Source organism: Saimiri boliviensis, chromosome 11, assembly GCF_048565385.1.
Source record: "Saimiri boliviensis isolate mSaiBol1 chromosome 11, mSaiBol1.pri, whole genome shotgun sequence".
Taxonomy (NCBI): domain Eukaryota; kingdom Metazoa; phylum Chordata; class Mammalia; order Primates; family Cebidae; genus Saimiri; species Saimiri boliviensis.
The window spans coordinates 112,397,454-112,424,220 of NC_133459.1; the positions used below are offsets into that span (position 1 = coordinate 112,397,454).

Consider the following 26,767-nt stretch of genomic DNA (forward strand, 5'->3'; position numbering starts at 1 on the left):
TCTAAAGTATGTTCGCTAAAAAATATGTCTAAGTTAACACTCCACACATCAAGCCGGAGGAAATATGATAATCTTGATGGACTATTTTAGAATATACAGGCTACCTCAATTTTTTTCATAGATATTTCAGAATTCAGTCGTTATTTTATGAGTACACACTTCATTTATTCAAGGTCTACACAAATGTCTAGAATGTCTAGAAAAAAAGACAAATGAGATTCTTAGAGAAGTTTACAAAATGTCTAAGCAAGATCACAGTCATCTTTATTTTAGGGAAACCTCTTTCTGTTTCATTAATTTGTTCATATTCTTTACCGAATGGAGCATTGTGCTTAGATATGTATTTAAAAGATTTCTGTATGACTATGAGATATTTGATGATGTTTAATTGAAAAGTTAATCTTTTGTCAAACATTTAAAAAAAACTTTTGTAAGTAATTTTTTGTTGAGGAATCACTGTAGCAATCATAAAAGGTCAAATATTCTTGTTTGTAAAGCCTGCAGGTTTTTAGATATTTACCAGCTGTGTACAATGTAGGTTGCCCCACATTGCTTTGCCAGTGGACCTCAATATAGGAGGGGGGTTCTTTCCAGGTTGAGAGGGTAATTGAATCGCTAGACTCAATGAGGCTTTCGCCTCTCTGAGAAAAGGATGTCACTTGTTTTATATTGTGTTAGGCTTCTGTGATTCAGTGGAGTTTAGGCCAATACTTCCATTCTTTATTTTCTTACAAACTGGATTACAGCTCTAGTTTTGAAAGGTACACTCAATTCTATTGTCCCCCCTCAGTCAGTTTCTCTCTGTTTCATTTGTGCAGGCTGTCGTTTGCAATTGTATCTCTCAATTGGAAGTACACGTTTCAGATTTATCAAACTGTGAATACTGGGTTACATTTCTTGATAGGTTTTCTTTTAAAAAATACCGCTTTATGTGAGAAGGCATGAGATCAATCTATCAATATAGTGAAATAAATGGCTTTTTAAAAGTGTTCCTTGATTTAATGATCCTTTATTTAAAACAATAGGGGTGTGTTCTCTTCAAAACGTTTACATTAAATTATAAGCCATCAATTTTCCATAATTTTGCATGTGTTTGTAAAATCTGTATACTCAGATTAGTGTGTATTTTGTGTATAGATAAATAAATTTATAATATATGTTATAGAAAAGCTGACTAAATGATATGATGTAAAAGAAAAGTTTTTTCTTTGTGGTAGATCTATATTTTAGAGGAACAACAAAATTGAAGTTACCTCGATATGTATGTGTTATATGTATGTGTTTGTATGTGTATGTATGTGTATATATATATATATATATATATATATATATATATATATATATATGGTTGAGAGGGATATATGTGTATTATACACCCACAAACATATATACATATTACAGATGCTACAAAGCCGGAAAGCAGTAACGTAATCAATAGATTTGGTGCTTTCTCCGGTTGGGTTTGCCTTTCAATTTCAATGGCAATGGTTTATACTCTTATCAAACAAAATACTGATCATTTCTAGAATAATTTTCTAAACCACGCTCAAATTCTATGACTTCCTTGCTCAGTAGCTGTAGTTGCTTCCCAATGCCTAGAAACTAATGTCCAAATACAAAACCTATTATATAAGTTGATTGGGCTTTCTCCCACTATTATATTAAAGAAGTAAGTTAGAAAAAAAGTTAGAAAGTAAATAATTTATTACCCAGTAATTTAAAAAAGGTAAAAATTTATATATATTCAACAAAAAGCAGTGATAAGATTTCAGGTTTCCCTTGGTACACGAGGTCCCTTCTTTCATCTTTATTGTTTAATGGTGATTATGAATCCCTCTATCCATTTCAAGAGTATCTATCTGCCATAAGATGGTGCTCAATAGAACAAAGCTTAAAAACCAAACCAAACAAAACACACTCTATCTCCTTTGATCAGCATGATCTCCAAAGTTATAGAACAACACTTAGGTAGGAGGAATATTTTAGAGAATGTTCATAATAGACAAATATATAGAAACAGAAAGTCGATAAGTGATTTCCTGGGAATCAGGAGAGTTAGGCAAAAATAGGTGAATATTCATAAAATTGGTAACAACTACGAGTCGTGATGGAGTATCTTTTTTGAGTGATCAAAAGTCAGTGTTCTAAATTAATTGGTGTAAATATGATATGTGAATTATTTCTTAATAAAGCTCTACACATGCACACACGTGTACAAACACACACACACCCCTCTATCTCTGTTGTATTCCTAGAGGTTACACAAGCCATTATCCTTCAGAGTTGCAGAGTTGAGTATGCCATGTGATTTTAATAATTCTGAACTCATGTGCCAATTTTCATTACAGATACCTTCCAGTTTTGGAGTATGTATTTTGGGTTGGTTTGTGTCATTTAGAATATCAGTGTGAATGAGTTTTGTGGCATAGAATAAGGTTTAATTCTGATTACCTCTTTCCATGTTATAAGATTTTTTTGTATATTAATTCTCTCTTTTAAAATTTGATGAGAATATGATAATTGCTTTATTTAGTTAATATTGGATTAGCTTTATTCACATTTTTGTCCATTTTTTCAATGTTGCAATTTCCATGTGGAAGCAGTTTTACTTGGAATAAGTAAAATTTTATTCAGAAAGGGTTTTTTTTGTTGTTGTTGGCAGACTATCTTAATTTTTCTTTCTGAGCTATTTTTATTTTTATTTTGTTCCTTTTGAAAAGTTTTTTCACTAACTATAAAATTTAGGGTTGGGAATTATTATTTTTCTGCCTCATAGAACTTACCATTTTGGTGCCTTTTATCATACAGTGCTACTATTAAAAAATGAATGTAAATCTAATTATTATTAATCGAGGTAAATATATCTTTGGGGTGCTGTTTTAAAGATCTTTTAGTTTTTGACATTCAGCAACTTAACAGTGATTTATCTAAGTCAGTATTTCCTTTTATTTGTCCTGCTTATTTTTCTTTGGAATTCTTGAAACTGGATTGATTTCTTTCATCATTTTGGAAAGGTTTTTGTCTCTCTCTGTCTTTATGAAGCTCTAATTAGATACATGTTAGATCTTTTTACTTTGTTCTCAATGACTCTTAGATTTCATAGGTTTGTCTTTTTGTTTATAGTGTGGGTTTCATTCTAGGTAATTTTCTTCAATTCTGTTTTGAAGTTCACTTATAATTTCTTCACCGGTTTCAAATATACTGTTAAAATGGTCCATTGAGTTTTGAGCTACAATTATATCTTTCATTTCTAAGTTTATTGTGCTTTTTAAAAAATAATCTGCCAGGTTTTTATTAATCTTTTCAAGCCTCTTATTTCTTAAAACTTAAAAAATTGCTTTTTATATTTTGACAGTTTTACTATTCAAAGTCTCTGTGAGTCTGATTATACTGCCTGTGCTATCTACTGCCTCCACTGAGTGCTTTATGTTCCCTTGTATGTTCATTGACTTTTTTTCTATTACTCTGCTATTTTATGTTGATGCCTTATTGGAGGAAATTCTCTGACAAGTGTGAAGAATGCAAGTTTCTTTACAAGAGATTTATATTTGCTTCCCTCAGACAATGGCTTTACTGCCAGTCCTCTGGGACCACCTTAAACTAAATTTCTCATTTGATATTTATTTCAAGTCACCGAGATTGTGTGACTCAGGCCACAAATACACTGGAAGACTGTATTATTATAAATTTAATTTGCGCCGGGCGCGGTGGCTCAAGCCTGTAATCCCAGCACTTTGGGAGGCCGAGGCGGGTGGATCACGAGGTGAAGAGATCGAGACCATCCCGGTCAACATAGTGAAACCCCATCTCTACTAAAAATACAAAAAATTAGCTGGGCATGGTGGCACCTGCCTGTAATCCCAGCTACTCAGGAGGCTGAGGCAGGAGAATTGCCTGAACCCAGGAGGCGGAGTTTGCGGTGAGCCGAGATCGCGCCATTGCACTCCAGCCTGGGTAACAAGAGCAAAACTCTGTCTCAAAAAAAAAAATAAATAAAAAATAAAAAAATAAATAAATAAATTTAATTTGCTAAGGAAATTATTTTCCCTCTTTTTCTTGTGTACCCAAGTTTACGACAGGAAAGTTTTTGTGCAATTTCAGGTGGGAGTGAGGTAGGATTAATTTTAATTTCTCTTTCTGGTGGTGTGAACTTAGGCGATCCTAGCTTTATGATTGAGTCTTATGTTAGACCCAGACTTTCGATGGGCCTTGAACTTTTTCTTCTAAAACCTATGTCCTCTGAGACCCTTAAAACAGAAGCCTATGTTTACATGGTTTGGCAAATGCCTTTACAAGGATTCCTACTGATTTCTCTGATCTATTTGCTGCCTCATCATTTTCAATGTTTAGATATGCCTATTCCTGAATGGGTACATTTAAGATGACTTAAAAGCTATTTTCCTATAGTTTTAATTTCTAATTAGAAGATTTATTGCAGATAACTAGTTTTCAATATGCCCTGGAAAAGTACAATAAATATTTAAGAGTAAGTGGATAGTCTAGATTGATAGAAACCCAAATTTTGTGTAGGAAAATATTGACATAGTAATTTGAGAGCTATATAGAAGAAGGAAACTTTAAAAAATAAGACAAAAAAGATTTATTATTATCAGATACTGATACTACAAAGCTGCTGTAATCAAAACAATGTAGTACTGGTGCAGAAATATACATTCCTCAAACAGATGAGAGTCTATAAATAGAACCAAATAAATATGAGTATATGATATATAATGCAGAAGACATTTCAATTCAGTGGGAAATAAATGACTTCTTCAATAAGTAGTTCTGGAATAATTTTGACTTTACTTTTAGAATCTTTCATAGGTTATCTCCTAGAATACTTTTCAGGTGGACTAACATTCGACATATGAAAAATACTTATTTAAGGATAATTTTAAATACAAGCACCTATAAGTATAGAAGAACAAATTTTACTACCTGCATTATAAAAATATATTTTAAAATGAAAACTAACCTCACTTGAAACCAACTGAAAAATTATTTGCCATACATGTTTCAAGCCAAGTATTAACAACTTTGTTAATCAAAGAGTTCCTAAAGATTTATTTGAGAAGGATAACTCAGTGCAGGCATAGACAAAAATTATATTATTATACAAGTAATATAAGTGACTATTAATCATATTACAATTCTACTTGCATATTAGTCAGTAATACGTAAATGGAAAGATGAGACACCAGTTTTCTCTTATCAAATTGTTGAAGTTGAAAAGTAAACTCCTATGTTACTAGCAGGAAGGAAAGAAGTTTGGAAAGTTTCCTTCCTGCTTGGAGACTAGCAGGAAGGAAAGAACAACAAATATATGGTGGGTGCATATTTGAGAATTTAAAAAAATATGCTGTTTCACCAGCATGCTTTATTAATTTGTTCTACCTAGAGAAATAAAGTGTTACAGTGTAAAGGGATACATATACAAGGATATTATTTAAAGCGATTATAGCATTGTTTAAAGTAACACGCACTGGTTACAATTTAGTGTCAGCTCAGTCTGTTCGGCTGTATTTATATTACAGAATGTTAAGAAACAATTCTTAAAACTGCATTTTATGTTTATTGATCTGAAAGGATATTTATTGTAAGTGAAAAAGGACAAATGTAGTAATTTGAATAGCATGACACTATAGGAAAAAGATTAATCTGTATATAAACAAAAAAAGGAAGTAATTTAACTTTAGTTCTTCATTTGATTGAGGTTGGTGTAGGGTGAAGTTAGATTTTTAATGTTTTTCTTATAAATATCTATATTATTTTGCTTCTCCTAATGAACATACATTTTATAATAAAAATATATTGAAATTCAGTAGTAAAATGAAATAAAATAAAACTGAGAAGTTTCCCAATAGCAGATGACCCTGTTCTAAGTTTTCATTGTGGTCTAAAAAGTGAGAGAAAGTCATTCTCAGCAAACTGACACAAGAGCAGAAAATCAAACACCGCATGTTCCCACTCATAGGCAGGTTTTGAACAATGAGAACACATGGACACAGGGAGGGGAGCACTACACGCTGGGGTCCGTTGGGGGGAAATGGGGGAGGGACGGAGAGGTGGGGAGGTGGGAAGAGATAGCATGGGGAGAAATGACAGATACAGGTGAGGGGAAGGAAGGCAGCAAACCACACTGCCATGTGTGTACCTATACAACAATCTTGCATGTTCTTCACATGTACCCCCAAACCTAAAATGCAATTAAAAAAAAAAAAAGAATTTTTTTCCCTCAAATGACTAAAATAGTTCCAAATATGTTTTTTGCATAATTACTCTGGTATTCTAATGTCACCTTTATTGTCTGTTTAATTCCATATTTACTGAGATCTGTTTTCAAATATTCTTTGTCCTGCCAATCTATCTATGTGTAACAGGAACAAGCTGTTTTAATCTCTATGCTGTCTAGTAAATTTTGTTACTAACTAAAAGCATCTCCTTGATATTACATTTATTTTCAAAGTGTCATAGCTTTTTGTCTGCATGCAAAAATAGCTTTGTAAACTGAAAAAGAGTTATGCAGAATAATTATTGAGCACCATGTTCAGATTATAATAAAATATTAATTTCTAATTATTAATGTAAATGTATACACAACTTGACTAATTCATTTATCACAAATGTTACTGAAGTTAATGTAACTATTAACTGAATTTTCCAGAATCCAGGCTTTATTTTTAATAAATAACTTCATAGTCTTGAATCTGGCAAATTGTAGAATACTAAATTTACTAGTGTTAAAGACAAAGGACAGGGGTATTATTTTTTAAATGTCACATCTTAATTAACCTGTGGTGTGAAAAAAATAGATGGATATAACATTGTCTGTTGAATCATTAATGATTATGTAAAATCTATCTTGTTCCTGTTTTGCTGTATATATATTTGGGACATCATAAGGTTACATTTTTACTTTTAATCACGGTTGATATAATGTGTAATAGTCACTGATTTTATTTATATTTACTTAAATAGAAGAAGTTCAGATTTGAAAAGCCTGTAGCTCAAAGCAAATGTTAGTCAATTATAAGTTATGAAATGTAAACAACTTAAAATCCAAATGTCATGTTAGTATAAATGAGAAAGGATTTTTATTATACATCTTAAGCCAATTTTATATGAAAGAAGTAACATCATATTGTTTGTGGTTGTGTATAGTATAGACAAATTTAAACATATACTTTTGTAAATATTTGATAAAATTTATTTTAAAAGCACACTAATGATACAAAAGAGAGATCTATTTAAATTAAATTGAAATCACAACTATTTTCTTTCACAATATTAAGAGAAAGAGAAATCTGTATAAAGAAACGCATAGGATACTAGTTTGGGTATTTTTTAATATTAGTGAGTAAACTACATTGTAGCAGAATACAGACCAAAAGAAAATGTGATTGAACTAGGCATCTCATTGTGTAGAAAAGAAATTTGAAACTCAGCAAAGCTAGGTGATTTATGTCAGATCACATAGCTGCTTGATAGTATAACTGAATTGTCCAGATTTCCTGTCCAGTGTGCCTTTGTATTACAGTATACTCTCTATATTAACAAAGTATACACATTATGAACTAGCATTAAAATATAAAAGGCTGGAGCCTTTGCTATCATGACAAAATTTTGTAAGCGCTATTAACATCTTAAGTGTTGGGTGAAAATTATAATGTAATAGAGTTCATGTTAAGAAATTTAGGTTTCGTTTTTTTCAAAACTACTTTAAAAAAATTTAAAATTGTAAATTATTAGAATTGATACTAATTATATTTTTGAAGTTATTAATGGGACTAAACTAATGTACTTAGAGACTTTTGGAAAATCCTTTTAACATCCACCATAGAATATAATAACACACAATAATAGTACACATCAGAACAGTCTTTCAATTAAGAAATTACTCATATTCTTGTCAATAAAGAACAAACTCTCACAAAACAGTCTGACTTTTTGTGTAGGACAAATGGTGTGATATTACAGTCTAGATTTAATGCATAAATAATCATTTTTTTGGCATGGCATAAATAGTCATGAAAAAAACTTCAGCATTTTATATGTAAGTTATGCATATATTTGAATATATATGTATTTAACATTAACATGGGAGATTTTTTGAATAATAATCTTAACCTCTCAATTTCTTGAACTAAAATATTCTCATTTGCTTGCAAGTTATGTAATATTAATAGATGAAATTGTAGAATTATGTCAATGCCTAATGCTTTTTTTAAACTCTAATGATGACTAGCTCTAATACCTTTGTATTTGTATTAGTGTATTTGTATTAGTGTTTAGATGTAGAAAAGTATCCTATCTCTTTGAAGCAAATTATACAAACTCTACTACACACTAAATAAAATAATATTTTATCTTTTTATTTCTCTCTTCAAGTTTCTTTATAACTTACTGGAAATGAAAACCTTAACCCTCTAAATTTCTTATAAAATTTATTGCATTTATAATTATTTTCACTGGATAAAGTATACTTTTATAATTTTAGAAAATACGTGTTACTTAATTTTAATTGGTCATTGAAAAACTATGAAACTCTTTCTTATTTTTGCCTTTTATAAAGATGTTCATTTTCAGGATTAAAAGATAAGTTGGCCAGGCACAGTGACTCACATGTGTAATCCCACCACTTTGGGAAGCCAGGGTGGCTGGGTTTCTTGTGGTTAGGAGTTTAAAACCAGCTTGGCTAACATGGCAAAATCCCGTCTCTACTAAAAAATTCAAAATTTAGCTGGGCATGGTGGTGCATCCCTGCAGTCCCAGCTACTCAGGAGGCGAAGGCAGGAGATTCGCTTGAACCCAAGAGGTTGCACTGAGCGGAGATCTCGCCATTGCACTCCAGCCTGAGTGACAGAGCCAGACTCTGTCAAAAAAAAAAAAAAAAAAAGAAGAAGAAGAAAATTAGTAATCAGTAATTCAGTTTCTAGTATTATATATGTAGTTAACTACATGATTACAGGCAGAAGGGATAAATTAGTCATGATCTCTGACCTTAATAAAACAAAAAAGACGTCATAAAAATATAAGACTGTGGCTAATATATATTTACAAACAGTCATCAAAAGGCTGTTGTATGAAGTACATTCTGGCAATATGCTTCCAATTGGAAAAAAGCGGAAATATTGATAAAGGTCTTTAAAATAAATGTTATCTGATATGAAGTATGAAAAGAATGGGTTTTGGTATAGATGAAAGTTTTATTTAATTTAGCTAGAACAATATAGAGGCAACAATATTGATTCTTCATTCATATTTAGTGCTTATCAAATGCGCTCTCATGTAGTTGATGAATGATGAATATATGTGCACACATAGACTAAGTTATTTTGACTCATGGGGAAAATTGTAAATTCTTAAATATATTAAAAAGGAAAGGGAGGTTAGGATGCAGAAAATAGGAGTAATAGAAGTGACTTTTAAAATTTATATCGGTTCTAAATAAAAATTATACCACCATTTATATGTCCCCATATCATTGATTTTTATGGTTTGGTGGATTGATGATTTTCTGTGTATAATTTGCTGCTTCTTTCTTTTTGTATTTCTTATTCTACTTCCTAACATGAGTTTTATTTAGTAAATATGATGATCTTAAACTCATAGTATTCGTATTTAAGAAAATCTTTTTAGGGAGAAAAAGCCTAAAGGGGTAGAGTGGGGACTTAAGTTCATTTAATCTATTCTATAGTATATAATGGAATAGGCATCTTATCCATGCAAAGTTAAAAAGTACAAAATATAAATATGCCTGACGAAGAAAGAATTTTGATCTTCATGTCTCAAGTGATGAAACCCAGGCTGAAGATATGACATTTCCCCAGCCATATTGCTTGTGTGTGGTATAAGCTGAATTCAAATTTAGTTGATGACTTCAAAGCCTGTGTGTATGTGTGTGTGTGTGTGTGTGTGTGCGCACGTGCACATACACACACTTATATATGCCTGTGTTTTTATTCCAATTTAATGTCTCATGATAAAAAAAAAACTGTCTTCTACAAGAATGATTATTAATTTCTTTACATGTTTAGGCTTAAATGAGGTTCACTGAACTAAATATATAGTTCTAAAAATAAATTATAGTGTGTAAAGCTAATCTAAAATGTATTGTATCTAATATATGAAAAGATAAGTTTTCAGAGTAAACCTAGTCAAACCTATTCTTCTGTCTCCATTTTTTTTCTGCAAGAGCATGAGTACGATGATGTCAGGAATTTTCCTGTGTCCTGTTCATGATATATCTACATTCTCATTTGCCAAATATCTGAGGACCCACAGGTTATTCATTGAGAGATGGTGACAGCTCGACAGAGTGTTCTTTGTGCATGTACTTTCTGTGTGTGGTGCTAGAGACATTTTCTATTCAATTAATGTACATCAGTACATTCACCATTACAGCCTGAGCCAGAAATATAAGGAATGTTAATTCACCCTTCTCACACATGCAAACTTCTTGAAGTTTAGCCCAAGTATTTTTTAAAATGCAACAGATTGGAGTTTATCTTGGAAGGGTGCTTCCATCTGTGAAAACTGTCATTGGAAGAAGGAAGAACACTTTAAAATAAATCCACCAGCTGTATTGATAATCTTGTAGTGATATGAAGACTTGAATATGATAGGACTGTTTGTTAAATTAGTTATACCATATGACAGGATAGCGGCTTGTGAGTTTTCCAGTTCTTGATAATGACTTTAAAAATCATTAAATTGTGGAGGAATGACACTAATGCAGTTTCATGCTGTAATTTTAAAATAAAAAGCAAAACATAGAAGTTAAAATTATTTTAAAATTAACTCACCTAAATGGCACATGTGCCTAGGAACATGCTTTAAAAACTTCGAGGACTAATAGAAAATTCAGTACCTGCAAATTGTGGGTAAATTAATGGGCCAAAGAACATTTAATGCCTATATTTTTGTGTTGATTTAAAAACAACAAACATTTCAAATATTATTTTGTTTTTAGATTTTTGTTAAAAGAAGGATTGAAAGTCCTAATGTTTTGTACACAAAATATCTCTATGTACAAAAAAATCTGATATGTATTTTGTGTCTCTCCTGACATAGCCCTGTACATTTTTTCTTCACATGATGGAACAGTGAAATGCTTGTGACTGAATAACATGAACCAGTTGAAGTAGTGTGTATTTTCTAGAAGGAGACTGCTAGGGTGTCTATAAAGTACCCTTCTAAATTTAAATTTTCTTGCCTTTACTTTTAAAAAGAATGAAGAGCTCACAGAATAGAAATCAAACCTCTTGTGTAGAAGGAGGACTCAACAAGTCTTCCCACTTACTATGAGAGAAAAAATTGATATTGATCTTGACGTTCTCTGTGGGAAGAGTTGAGGTATTCCCCTTCTAATAGCTTTCTGAGTGTCTTTGGTTGTGAGTACTAAGATCCCTAAACAATGGAGTTACCTACCATTTTTTCAAAGTTATTTGTAATAGGTAGGTTGCAAAGGTGACTTCTGAATCATTGCTTAATGTTGGTTCAACCCATTTTCAAAATCATTCTTTATTCTATGGTACATGACCATGCTTTCCTCTTTCCAGGCATCATTGTGTAACCTCTCTTAGGCTCCCTGCCTTTCCCCTTCCCTTCCAAGAATTTTCACATCATCTATTCAATAATTTTCTCAGTTAATTTCTTAATACTGGGACCCTTCTATTGAAAAAGCTTTAATTAAATACTAATTCCTCAGCTTGCCAGTCAGAATCCTCCATAATTTGGTTCATACACATTTTTCAAATATATCTTCTAATAATCTTTCTCTGGTGAATGAATTACCTCAGCCAAATTGCGAAGTCATTATACCAAGCCCTATTCTGAACTTTCTTGAATATTTACTCGTATCAATCCACAATGATGTGGCTATCATTCTCTCTTATCTTAGTCTTGTCACACCCAGAATTATTTTGAGTGTCACCCATTTAAAGCTGATGCTGGATGTCTTAACCTGAAATGACTTCTTACTCTGATGCTAAAGTATCAGGAATCATATCCTTGTTTGTTTGTTTGTTTTTTTAAATACACATAATGCTTTATATTTAGAAGACATTCAATAAATCCTTACTAACTTAAAACAATTTTTTTTTTTTTTTTTTTTTTGAGACAGAGTTTCGCTCTTGTTACCCAGGCTGGAGTGCAATGGCGCGATCTCGGCTCACCGCAACCTCCGCCTCCTGGGTTCAGGCAATTCTCCTGCCTCAGCCTCCTGAGTAGCTGGGATTACAGGCACGAGCCACCATGCCCAGCTAATTTTTTGTATTTTTAGTAGAGACGGGGTTTCACCATGTTGACCAGGATGGTCTCGACCTCTCGACCTCGTGATCCACCCGCCTCGGCCTCCCAAAGTGCTGGGATTACAGGCTTGAGCCACCGCGCCCGGCCTATTAAAACAATTTTTAATCTTCTACACAATTTGTTTTGGTGAAAGGGTCATGCCTAGAGCCACGAGAGTATTAAAGAATTATTATACAATTTCATGACAGTAGTAGATCAGGCACTTGTCATTTGACAGCTGTAGAAAAATAATGGGTCGTAAGTATTATTTTAAATATATTATTTGTTGCAATTATTGAAATGTGTCTCTTTCTGTTCTTGCGATATCATTTTATGTGCAATCTTGAAACCAATTTGGGGCTCATGAAACAATCAATATTCTTGTGGAAAGATACTTTAAGTGTTTAATTGGATTATATTTTTTCTGTGCTTTTTTTTTTTTTTTTTACCCCAAATATCCTTAAAGTTTTCTAACAATTGCAGATCACATTATTTGCATGTTACTGTTTATATGTTACAAGGATACTTCTAATTACACAATAGGAGTTTTGAATCATGGAGTCAGTCAACAAATATTTGTTAATCAATCATGTCAAATGTTTCTGCGATGTCATGTAAGAGGAGGAAAGAAAACTGACAGTGGCTTTGAGATGATTTCTCACAGTGATGACCTGCTCAGTTGGATATGCTAAATGAGGAGATCAGTAGGGTTCAGCAGGAACTAAGTATGTTTGCTTAGGAATAGACTGATTAATTCTAAGTTAGTAATTGCTCGTGTTCATTATTATTAAGTAAAGTTATCCAAAACCAGAAAGTAAGGCCAAGGAGATGACTGTGTCTTTTTATTACAAGGGAAAAACTAAGTACTATTTAGTTTTCCGGGAGAAAGAACCATTGACTCACTTTGCTATTTATTCTTAGTTAAAATTTTAGGCTATGAATGTATGTGTTAACTAGATTTGTGTCAAGTAGAGATGTAATTTCTGTTCAGAAGAAAAATTACTCCAAAAGTTATGTTTTATTGCCCTACAGGTCATTGCCCAGTTTTATATATAATCTAGCTCTTTTATGCAATTATTTATTTATTAAATTGAGTATATAATTCCCACTTCTTCAAATGCATGCTTTAAAACATAACAGCTTTTATGAGATATATTCACTTCCCATATATTTGCTCATGTAAGTGAACTTGACATGTCATTTGCTGATGTCCAGTACATTTGCAGTTTCAACCATCACCATAATCAATTTGAGAACCATATTATCACCCCTAAAAGAAACTGTAAACTTATTAGCAGTCATTGTCCACTCCCTCTCAGACCCCCAGATCTAGGGGTCTACTTTTAGTTCATTTTTGTGTTTGGTGTGAGATAGGGTCAAACTTCAGTCTTTTGCATGTGGATATTCAGATATTCCAGCACCATCTATTGAAATGAATAGTCTTTCCCATTGAATTGTCTTAGAATCCTTTTCAAAAGTTAATTGAACATAAATGTCAAGGCTTTTATCTGGAATCACATTTCTATCACATTGATCTACATGTTTATCCTCATATGACTACCATACTACCTTGGTTATGGTAGCTTTGTACTAACTTTTGAAATCAGGAAGTGTTAGTCCTCTGTATTCATTCTATTTCTTTATTTTAGCTATTCTGCATCCTTTGGATTTTCATATGGATTTTAGGATCAGCTTGTCAATTTTTTCAAATTAGCTGGGATTTTAGTAGACATTTTATTGAAATTTTACATAAATTTGGTTAGTATCGCCATCCCAATAATTAGTCTTTTGTCCCATGATCATGGGATGTATTTTTCATTTATTTAGGTCTTATTTAGTTCCTTTCAATGATTTTCTATAGTTTTCAGAGTATAAATTTGATACTTTTTATAGTTTTTAAGATACATAGTTCTGAATAATTAATTTTTTTATTGCTGTTATAAATGGAATTCTTCTGGATTTTATTTTTGGTTTCTTCATTACTAACATACTGAAATACAACTAATTTGTATTTTAATCTTGTGTCCTATAAGTTTGCTGTACTCATTACTTCTCATAGTATTTTAGTGGATTACTGAGGATTTTGTATTTAGAAGATCATTTTCCATGGAAATAGAATTTTTTTTTTTAAAATTTCCGATCTGGATAATCTCTCTCTCTCTCTCTCTCTCTCTCTCTCTCTCTCTCTCTATCTATCTGTGTGTGTGTGTGTGTGTGTGTGTGTGTGTGTGTGTGTGTGTGTGTCTCCCCTTCTCTCTTTACCTTCCCCTTCTGTCCCTTCCCCTTTCCTTTCATGCCTAATTATCTAGTAAAAATTTCAAATACTGTGTTGAATAGAAGTTGTAATTCAGTGTGATGGCTGATTTTATGTGTCCAATTGATTGAACCTTTGTGTGCCAAAGTATTTGGTTAAATATTATTCTGGATGTTTCTGTGAGAGTGTTTTCTAATGAAATTGACATTTAAATCAGTAAGTTAGTAAAGCAGATAGCTCTCCCTGATGTGGGTGAGCCTCATGTAATCAGTTAAAGGACTGAATAAAACAAAAAGGCTAGCCTTACGCTGAGTAATACAGAATTCTTCCTGTCTGACTACCTTTGAAGTGAAACATTGGCTTTCTCCTCTATTTTTGGACTACAACTGAAACTAAAACTTAAATGGTTCTCAGGCCTTCCAACTCAGACTTGAACTAAAACTTTGGCTCTTCTGTGCCTCCAGCTGGCCGACTCAAATTGCAGATCTTGGAAATTTGCAGGTTTCTAATTGTGTACCCATTTCCTATAATAAATTTCATATATATATATATATATATATGCACACATGTATACATACACAAGCACACACACTCACACACACACACATGCACACACATACACACACACAAACACACACACACACCCTATTAGTTCTGTGTCTCTGGAGAACTTTGACTCCGTGACTAATACGGTGAACATTTTTGTCCTGATCTTGGAGGAAAGCATTCAGTTTCACTATAAAATGAGATGCTAACTGTGGGTTTTTGTAGAGGCATTTTATTAAAGTGATGACATTTCTTTCTATTTGTGGTTTTTTCAGAGCTTTTGTCATGTTGGATATTGAATTTGTCAAGTGCCTTTTCTGCATCTTTTAATATGATTGTGTGATTTTTTTGTCTTTTATTCTACTGATATCTTATATTTTATTATAAACCAGCCTTGCATTCCTGAGATAAATTCCTCTTGTATGTTCTAGAAGTATTTGTGAAAAATTGGCATAAGCTATTATTTAAATGTTTCATAGAATTTGCCAGTTAAGCCATGGCAGCCTCAAATGCCCTTGACTCAGATTTTACTGTCTATTCTTTATTTATTAATGAAGTGAATATAATCTTTCACACATTTTTCTTCTCTATGTGTAAGATACTTCTATGTTGACTTTTGAATATTATACTTTTGCCAGCTTAATGATTTATTATTAACCTGTTTTAGAGATACTACCAAAGACTCTGACAAACACAGTGGTAAATCTGATCCAATTTGGAGGGAGAAACAAATCCTAATCTCTTAATTAAAAGAAATAGATTTTTAACTTATTATAACTTTTCATTGAACTGATGAAAAGACCACAGCTAAAAGAACTATGTAATAAAAACTCATTAAATATAAAGTGTAATGAATCTAATGGGCTAGCTATATGTCCTGCAGCTTATATTGAATAGAACTTTTGTGTGTGTATGCATGTGGTGTGTGTTTATGAGATATCAACTGTAGCTAAATAAGACCACTGTAACTAGATTGTGTAATTTATTGAGTCTTAGACAGTATGCTTTAGTATGAATCTTATTTCTGCTACTTACCTGCTTTATGATCCTTTGCTAATTATTTGCCCTTTGTATTTTAGGCTTATTACTTGTGAATTGAATTTCATACCACATTCTTACTATATATTAGGAAAATATATGTATAAGAACCATTCTTATGTGGCAGATGTAACTGTTCTTTACTGAAGAAGAGCACTGACAAGACAAATACTGTAAAAACACCATGAATGCTGTGAAAGCTATGCACTAGCTTTTATTTTAAAATGTTTATTTATTTCTAAAATATCAGTTTGATTCTTTTTAAACAGATTCCAGTATTCTGATCCTATTTTTTTTCTTTTTCTGATTTTTTATTAAGATTATTTTTAAAAGTCTTTTTTTTCTGACTCAGATTTTTGGATCACATAGGTATTTGCTTCTTTTAGTTATTGTTTTCTTATTATTATCAGGCATTTGGTCCTGTATCTTCTTGTGTCTAGGAATTTTTGATTGAGTAATGGACATCCTGTTTAGTGAGGGATGGTAAGAGTAAATAAAATAATTTGTGATAATAGTAAATAAAAGTCTTTTAAAGTGCTTAGAGTATATAAAAGAGTCAATAAATAGTTAATGTCATTTTTTTTTTGTCAGTATTCAGTAATCAACTGGAACTTGTACTTACGTCTGAGGCTTTTCATGGAAGCAGTGTGTATACTTTCAATGACCTTAAAATTATTATAAATAAAAGCCAAAGGAAAAATAAATGCATTGTTTGTATTGTTGCGTGTATTCTATCAACTCCATCCTTAAAATGTATTTTAGAGAAGTTTTAGATTTACAGAAAAATTGTGACAGTAGTGCAGAGTTCCCATATACACACATAATTACCCCTATTATTAACACTCTACATTAGTATGGTACATTTGTTGCAATTAATGAAATAATATTGGTATGTTATTATTAACTAAAGTCTGTAGTTTATTCAGATTTTCTTAATTTTTACATTTTTTTGTTCCAGGATATCATCAAAATGACCACAATACATTTATTTATCATGTGTATTTGGGCTTCTCTAGACTATTAAAATTTGTCAGACTTTCGTATTTTTGATGTATTTTTTTCAGGAGTACTGGTCAGATGCAGTTCTTACTTTTGATTAGAGGAAAAATTTTCCCAGATATTTCGCTTATCATTTATTATTTCTTCAGGAAATAATGATATGGTGTTCCAATTTATGACCAAATTGTGTTCCAAAAATAATGAGAGCTCTGGCTGCTTTTAATTTAATTAAATGGAGGATAACCTGAGTACAACCTTTTTGTTGTTGTTTTAACTTTTAGGTTGCGGGTCTTTTCAAACAATGCTATCTAACTTACATGTGTTAAAAAATGAAACAATTTGTGACAAGATGTAGTTAGATGGCTTGTAAATGAAAACTATTTACAGAACATTTATATTTTAAACTTCAGTTTTCTAAAGTGGGTAGTTATTCATTTATCAATATACTATGCATTGACTATTCCTATGTGTCAAATTCTCTGCTAAGTTTTAATTGATGGTTCCTGATAGTAGTATTGAAACCTATGCATCTTATATACATCATTATCTTCAATCTAATTACCTAGTGGACAATAATATGTTTGTCATAATTTGGATGTTTAAAGTGTATTTTTATGTAGTAAAATTTTATTTTGTATTAATTTTGCAGAACTATTATGGAGCTGCTAAGATGATTTTTTCTGACAACCCACTTGGTCTGACTTGTGGAATGGTATGTCCAACATCTGATCTTTGTGTAGGTGGATGCAATTTACATGCCACTGAAGAGGGACCCATTAATATTGGTGGATTGCAGCAATTTGCTACTGAGGTATGTATTATATACACATTTCTTCCCCCCACTACCATCACCATGCACAGATACCTTAAATTAACTTTAATCCTTGATGCTGTGTTGATACCCAACATTTTTAGTGTGACACACAGCTCAAGTATGTTTTGTACAACAAACTTGTATTTTTATTCAGCAGCTTGGCTACAAAAATGAAGTTTCTAAAACCATATGTCAAATTAGTTGCAGTCCCAGCAGGTTATTAAAATACTTTGAATGAAATTATATAAATTAGATGATCTGAAAATAGAACTTATTCATTAACTTTATATTGACATATGACAAGGAGACCCTCTGATGATAAGGCTATATTCCTTAACGAACTCCTTTCTCTGAAACTCTCTTTAATCTTTAGAGCTTGAAATACAGCATATTTTGTTATATTCTTTGAGTAATAAAGGTTAGAGAATTTTCAAAAACCCTGAAACTGAGTAATGCTATTTAACAACATTAAGAATGTCATTAAATATGGTGAACTTATAGTTTGGAATCAAGTCTGTTATTTGCATAAAAATGCATAATGAAATAAAATGAAAGCACTTTTTACTATTTATCCCATAGACTTTGATCCTGGCTTTCTCTTTAATGAATCATTTGTAAAGGACTCTGGTTTTCCAGACACTCTTGGTCTCTCTGAGGTCTACTATTTGGAGTCAACAAGCAGGTTAATTCCCATGTATCATTTAAATGATCAGCTTATATGAAGGAGATATAGCAATATTTTAAAATATTTGGGAACTAGTTGTCTAGAAGGTCAAATTAAATGCCTGCCAACACTAGATTTTTAGTTAATGACTTACTGATCTGGTTTTGTCAACGTAAACACACATGTTCTTTCATTTTAGGACCCTTCCCACAATATTCCTCTAGCTTAAGTCTCGCTTTGCTTTTAGTAATAAATCAGGGTTATTCCCTTCCTGCTTTCTGACAGGTTAATTCTAAAGAAGAGCTCCTGGGAATAAGAAAATAGAAACAATTTGAGGTGGTGAATTGTTGCAATAAATTCTGGGATTTAATTTCGTTTCTTACCAAATTCAAAATTGCGTTAGGCTTACCTGACCACTACAAAGTATGATCTTTACAACCTGTGAAAATCCTTAGTTGATGGAGAAGATTCACTTGAATTCCTCCTCATCTTTCTTTGGGGACCCATTGCCTCTTCATTAAACTGGGGCAAGCTTTCACAGAATGCAGTAAGTGAAAGGTCACATACTATGTATATCAACTAACACAACATTTTAAAACAAATGGATTAAAATGATATGTCTGTCAGTGATCTGATGAGAGGTGTGTGTGTGAGAGAGAGAGAGAGAAAGAGAGAGAGAGGAGAGAGCAGAGAGAGAGAGAGAGAGAGAGAGAGAGAGAGAGAGAGACAAAGAGAGAAAGAAACACATAATTCCTCTGGAAACTCTCACATGGTTTTAATTCTATTCTCTGGGAACACTATTCATCTGGGAACTCTTACTTGGTTCTACCACTCATTCCCAGAGCAGAGTCTGTTTAAGACAGAGCATCACATGTGCTCTCAGTACAGAAATCATTAGAAACTCACTAAAATTTGAGAGTGGTCACACTTAGGTTTTGCTATAAGTATCACCTAATGATGGGTTACGCATAGATTAGGACTGCAATAAATGCATTTTAAATGAATCAAGGATATAGAATGGGAATATATCTGCCTATTCCATTCCTATTATACTTTGTGTAAGTATGATTTCAATATCAAATTACGAATAAAAAATGTCCCTGTGGGAACTACTTAGAAAAGCTTTTTGTCGTCTTTTGTGGGGGTTGGCTGGTTAGGGTACCTGGTTTTAGAAAGTCCCTTATTCCCTAGGTCAGTGTGTCGTTTACTTCAGTTTATCCAACTATCAAAGTTCTTAGGAAGATTAAAAAAAAAAAATGAGTAACTTTTTTTTTCACTGATATTCAAGGAAAAAAAGTATAAAGTGCAAAATGTTACTGTTCTTCAAATTACTAAACTTTTGACATGAGTATTTAAGTTGAAGTTCAACATGATGCAAATAATTTTATGTTTTGATTGTTTGATAAAACAATGATTTTTGACCTTTAAAGAAATGCAAACCTATTTTTTCAACTAAATTAAGCAAAGGTTAGGAAAGAAGATTAAAATAGTGTGGTATTTTTCTAAATTGATTTTCCTGTGAATTATAAGTGATTTTTAAAAATATCAACGCAGTAGTCTGCCATTATTGGTTAGGTACATACCTTATTCTTCTCCATTTGAACATGAGCATGTGATCTGGAATGACCATAACAGAAAAGGAATAAATCACATGATTCATAGCCTGCTGTAGAATCATCAGAAGGCCAGCTGCTTTTTTTTTTTTTTTTTTTGGCAGAGTTGGGGGTGGGTACTGTGTTATCATTACTATTCATCCATTTGCTGTTTCTACATCTGCAGTGTGAAAAAGTGATCTTGCTTCACACACTGGTATGTTCATGCCATAAACAGGCTACGAGGTTGATTGTGACTCACTCTAGAAGGCATTTTTTCCCCTAGTAATATTGTAATTCTGTCATAACATTGTTTCAATAAAATAACTTGGAGATAATAGTTTAATATCAATTTTATCAATCTCATGATGGTTTTTAAATTTCTCTATACAAATATAACTCTTGAAAATTTTGTTTCAAAAATTATTTGTGTGTTTATTGGAATTTTTAAGGAAACATATATAAATTACATTTAATAGACCATCTAGACTCTCATTGCTTCTGAAATTTAATTAATGAATTGTTGCAAAAGGAGAAAGAAATGAGAATGCATCTTTCTACCCATTGCCTAAATTTTGGAAAAAAAAATGATTTTATGTAGAAAATTAGCTGCATATCAAATCAGTTCTCTTCTACTAATTAAAAAGTTATGGAGGCAATTTAGAAATGTTAAAACTAAAATTCCAATCTTATAAAATTTGTGTGTCAAAATGAATTAGAGCTGGAAAATTTATAATTAAAATTACCACCTCAATTTTGAATTTTTAGGAATATACTGGATTATGATATTGGTATCTAAATGTAGAATTTATTTTATAAAACCATTTTAGACTTTTTTAATACTTGTGAAATATACCATTTTATGGTATATACCTCTTAGCACTTTACTTTTATATTTATATTTTATACTTTTATATTACTAATATCTAGAATCTACAAGAAACTCAAACAGATCAGCAAGAAAAAATTCCCACTAGAAAGTAGGCTAAGGACACAGATAAACAGTTCTCAAAAGAAGATAGACCGATGGCCACCAAAAAATGTGAAAAAATTCTCACCATCACTAAACATCATGGAAATGCAAATCAAAACTAGAATGTAATACCACCTTACTCCTGCAAGAGCAGTTCATAATTTAAAAATCAAAGATTTTGGTGTGGATGTGGTGAAAATGGAACACTTCTACACTGCTAGTGGGAATGTAAACTAGTATAACCACTATGGAAAACAGTGTGGAGATTTATTAAAGAACTAAAAGTTAATCTACCGCAATCCCACTGCTGATATCTACTCAGAGGAAAAGCAGTCATTGTATGAAAAAGACACTTGAACACACATGTTTATAGCGGCACAATTTGCAATTGCAAAAATATGAAACCCTTCGAAATACGCAGCAGTCCATCATTCAATGAATGGATAATGAAAATGTATGTACACACACACACACACACACACACACACACACACACACACAGAGCATATATACCATAGAATACGACTCAGCCATAAAAAGGAACGAAATAATGGCATTTGCCACAAGCTAGATGGTGCTGGAGACCATTTTTCTAAGTATAGTAACTCGAGAATGGAAAACCAAACATTGCATGTTCTCACTCATAAGTAGGAGCTAAACTGTGAGGACACAAAAGCGTAAGAATGATGCAATAGGCTTTGTGGACTTAGGGGGAAGGGGAATGGTGATGGGAGGATGAGGGATAAGAGACTACACATTGGGTACAGTGTACACTATTTGTGTGATGGGTGCACCAAAATCTCAGAAATCATTACTGAAGAACTTATCAGTGTAACAAAAATCACCTGTTCCCCAAAACTATTGAAATCTTAAAAAATGAAAGAAATTTCTGTTGTTTTAAGCCAAAAAACGGGAATGAAATTGACATGCAATTCTAGATGAAATCAGGTGACTCATTCAGAAAAAAGTTATCTTTAGATTTTTCTTTTTTAAAATACTTTATTGTTTTTTAAATTTTACTTTAAGTTTTGTCTTTCAGCAGGTTTCTAAACTATCACCTCTCATTTGACTTAATCAGTTCTTGTATCAGCATATACTATTTGTCATAATGCAATAATTACTTTGAAATATACAGTAAATGATTAACTACAGTTACACTCTTGTGCTACTGAACAGTAGATCTTGTTCTATCTAACTGTATTTTTGTACCCATTAACTATTTGGAATTGAATTGGATTTTTCATTAACACTAAAAAATGACAAATGCTGGAGGTGTTGGATATCCCACTTACCCTGACTTGCTCATTACACATTGCATGTGTCTTATCAAAATATCATGTGTACACCATACACTATTTACAACATATATATGAATAATATATATTCATCATATTTATGCAACTAATATGTATTTATAATAATTAAAAATAAAAAATTGAAGATTTTTTATATAATTGATAAAATGTATTTTGTTTTATTTGCTTCAGATTGAACATATATTACAGATAAAACTTTAAAGTCCATCATATTCCCTTCTCAAGTCAAGCACTCTGATTAAATGATGAATCTTGCCTATGTGTTATATTTCCTAAGAAATAGTTGTAGAAATAATGTGTAATTCTTAAATGAGTGTTGAAGTTTAGAAACTTTCTCATCTGTTTATTGGCTATCTGTCTTCCTCATCTTTTACAAAAATATTCCTTGCACATTGTGTAGTATATATTGTGATGTAATACCTCTGACTTTATATAGTAAGATAGTGTATATGAATTTGTCTTTTTTTTTTTTTTTTTGGCAGGATTGAAAGTTCTTTTTTTTATTATGCTTTAAGATCTGAGGTAGATGTGTAAAACCTGCAGGTTTGTTATGTAGGTATACATGTGCCATGGTGGTTTGCTGCATCCATCACCCCATCATCTACATTAGGTATTTCTCCTAATGTTATCCCTCCTCTATCCTCCCAACCCCTAGTCAGTTATAAATCATCTCATTATTTTTTACATTGATCTCTTCATGTATACATTCACTAATACAAACTGTATTAATTGCTAGAGTTTATATTTTTATATCTGATGTGGTGTTTTATTTTTGAACTACCATTTTCTGATTTTTTTTTTTTTAACTATTCTTGTGCCTTAGTAACATGAAGAGGGGATATTGTCTTAAGGGCTAAAGAAATAACATACTATATATTCCAAGGGTCTGTAAATATTTATTTCTATATTTTGTTAAGGGTAGACACAATTCAAGTTAAATTAGTTCAGTAAATATACACTAATACAATTAAAAATGGCAGATGTCATGAGACTGCATTGAAGAAAATTGAATAATTATTTAAATTACATCAACATTTATGTTTTCCTTAAACATGATAAATAGTTTTGAAGAATTGGGAACGGAGAAAGAACTTGTTCACTCAGATTAGTAAATGATTGTTTTAATAGAGCAAATATTACTTCTACCCTATCTTCACCTTGGATATGGAAGTCACTAAAATTCTTAAACTTTGTATTCTACAAGTATATTTGATGAGAATATAGAAATATGTATTCTGATGAACAATAGAGTATTGCAGGTCTGCTCTGAAATAATGTATTTCTGTGTTAAATTTCATTTATCAAATAGAAGAGTGAAGACAGAAATATTAAGTGGAAGCCCCAAATTAAAAGCAGTCATCAAAAAGATATTTGTACATAAACTGAAAAGTGAGCCTGGAAATAGTGTAGCTGTGTATTATGTTGATTGCTTTATAAGTAAGATGATCAAATGACTGAGATAGGTTAGAGAATGATCAGGACATTATTAATAATCAGTCCAATACAGCTGGCATAAACTATGACCACCCCAGGCATACTGGCTTATGTGAATACCCAGTGTAATAAGAGCCCACTAGGTAATGATTCAGTTAATCAAACTAACATTGATTGGGCATCGATCAGCACTATGTGTTGTAGACTGCTTTTTTACTTCAAGTCCTAAGAAACATTGTAGTTTCTCAGGAAATAATTAAAGCCAACAATTGAAATAATGAAGTAAATGTAATAAGACATATGTGTTTACATTGGCATCCTTGGACTTATAGTCCAGTCTTCACTAATTTTTGTCAGTTGGTTTTGGATGTGATTAGACCTTAGTGCAAAGGAAAGTATCAAGTAGGGGGAAAATGCGGTTACAGTATACTTGTATAGTGCTTCAGTGCATTTTTGTAAGATTTCATTCTAAAATGCTGACAAACAATCCTTGAGGGCATACAAACCAGGTACTGATTTTTCCATTTTAGACATAAGAAAACTAAGAATCAAAGTGATTAAAAATCACAGTCAATGTTTAAAAAAACTCCCAGTGTCCTGCACAATGTTAAGTATTTTATTTAGGGCTTCACTAATCCTCAGAATAACTCTCCAAGTGATGTTATTATCTCTATTTTACGTATGAGTAACAGGAAACTCCATGAAATTAGTTAACTTCCACAACCTCACATCTAATGAGAGTCAAATCTAGAATACACAGCTAGTGGTTTAATTTTCATTATTTCACAAACACTTACTTGCCCCAGGTAATGTTACTAGTCAAAGACAAAGGCTCAGTGTAAACCCTGGTTTTCTGGCTGTAAGGCCTGCAACTGCAGTGTCCGTTGCGTCTTATAGGCTAGCCAAATATACCTAGTCATCATACCTCACATGTTTTGTGCTTTTCTGTTAGATATGAAGCAACTACATTGAAATAGGTTGGTAAGACCAACTCATGTGGCTTAAGAGTTTGTTTGTTTGTTTTTTAGCTTATGTACTTTACCAAATAATTTTCCTTTGTTTCTTTTCTTCTGTTGACAATGGAAGTATTATGCTGTAACCAGAAGTGAATCTAAGTTTTATGGGGCTTCAAATAACAAAATGCTGGGTTTCTACTTTAGAAATTACATTAAAGCACTACTGAAAAAATTAAATACAGGGCCTTAGAAGGGGTCTGTGTGGGCTGGGCACAGTGGCTCATGCCTGTAATCTCAGCACTTTGGGAGGCTGAGGTGGGTGGATCATAAGGTCAGTAGTTTGATTCCATCCTAGCCAACGATATGAAACCCTGTCTCTACTGAAAATACAAAAATTAGCCAGACATGGTGACGCATACCTGTAGTCCCAGGTACTCAGGAGGCTGAGGCAGGAAAATCACTTAAGCCCGGGAGGTGGGGCTTGCAGTGAGCCGAGATCACACCACTGCACTCCAGCCTGGCGACTGAGTGAGACTGTCTCAAAAAAAAAAACGGTCTATGTGACGAAGGACCTTGAAGCCTTAAGTGTTTACCTGCATTTTGGAATGCCTAAGTGTGATTTTGGGAAAGCTGGTATACAAGTAAATTTAGGAATAAACCCAGCACAATTACGATACAGTTTGACAAACTGATCAATAAAATCTGTCATTTCATTTTGTAATCTAAAACTAAGATAAATGATCATGATAATGAAAGTTACTCATATTTATAGCTAATACTTTTTGTAGGTAGGTCATTTATAAATAGGATATAGATTAGACTATAGTTGTTAATGATATATCACACTTGGTCTATTATCCCAAAGTTTTAACACTTTAAATGAGATTTCTTTATACTACTGCTATTTAAAATAGTACCATCAATTATTTGTGAACGTTTTTCACCCACACTCAATCCACAAACACAAAGGTGAATTATTTCTGAGGGAATAAGATATAGATGAAAAATATGCATTAAGCACTAATATATGTAATGTAGATGACCAGGTGATGGATGCAGCAAACGACCACCATGGCACGTGTATGCCTATGTAGGAAACCTGCATGATCTACACATGTACCCCAGAACTTAAAATATAATAAATTTAAAAATAATAATAATTTTTTTATGCTAGTAAAATGTGTCTATCAGAATGCAAATACAAGTAACATCTTTCAAGACTTGATTTGTGTCTCTCCTTTTAGTCTTAATGCAGTGATTTATAGAAAAGAATAATGTCTTGATAGATTTCACTAAATATCTGACATTATTCTCCAAAAATCTTCAGAAATCTATTAAAAATATCCCTTACTGACATAATGATTTATAATAGAACTGTGGGACTGGATGAATGGCTAGATGATTTTCATCACAAAAAAAAATTTAGTTTGTTTTAAAACCATATCTTAATATCCAGAGCTTAAAAATAATCTGCAGTGATTTGGGGGGCAATAACTTTGAAATTTACCAAAATTTCTTGGTTAAAATTATTTGCTGTTATTCTTTTTTACATTAGTTTTTAAAAATAAAAATACATACAATTTCCTGAAGAAATTTACAGTTTTAAAAGATTCATTGGTTTAAGCTTCAACAACTTAAAAAAAGTTTATACTTTCATAAAAATATTTGATGAATAATAATATAGGGTAGTATAAAACATATGATTGTATTAGCATAAATTACGTAAAAGGCATGATGCTATAAGTAAACATTTTAGCCACCCATTTTTCTCCAAATAATAATGATAAATAAAATGTAATGAAAGTAGAAAAATTAAGAGGTGAACTGAAAAGGAAATATAAATAACTTTTGGGCCAGAAATGGTATAAAAGCATGGGGACTAAGGTT

General features: G+C 31.9%; 1 protein-coding gene across 1 annotated transcript in view; it reads left to right on the plus strand.

The window, feature by feature from the left end:
- DPYD (dihydropyrimidine dehydrogenase) overlaps positions 1-26,767 on the plus strand; it is an 856,217-nt gene that overhangs the window by 195,346 nt on the left and 634,104 nt on the right. Inside the window, exon 5 of the mRNA XM_039460876.2 lies at positions 17,781-17,942. Within this exon, the coding sequence (XP_039316810.1) occupies positions 17,781-17,942 (162 nt within the window). The remainder of the gene's footprint in view (positions 1-17,780; positions 17,943-26,767) is intronic.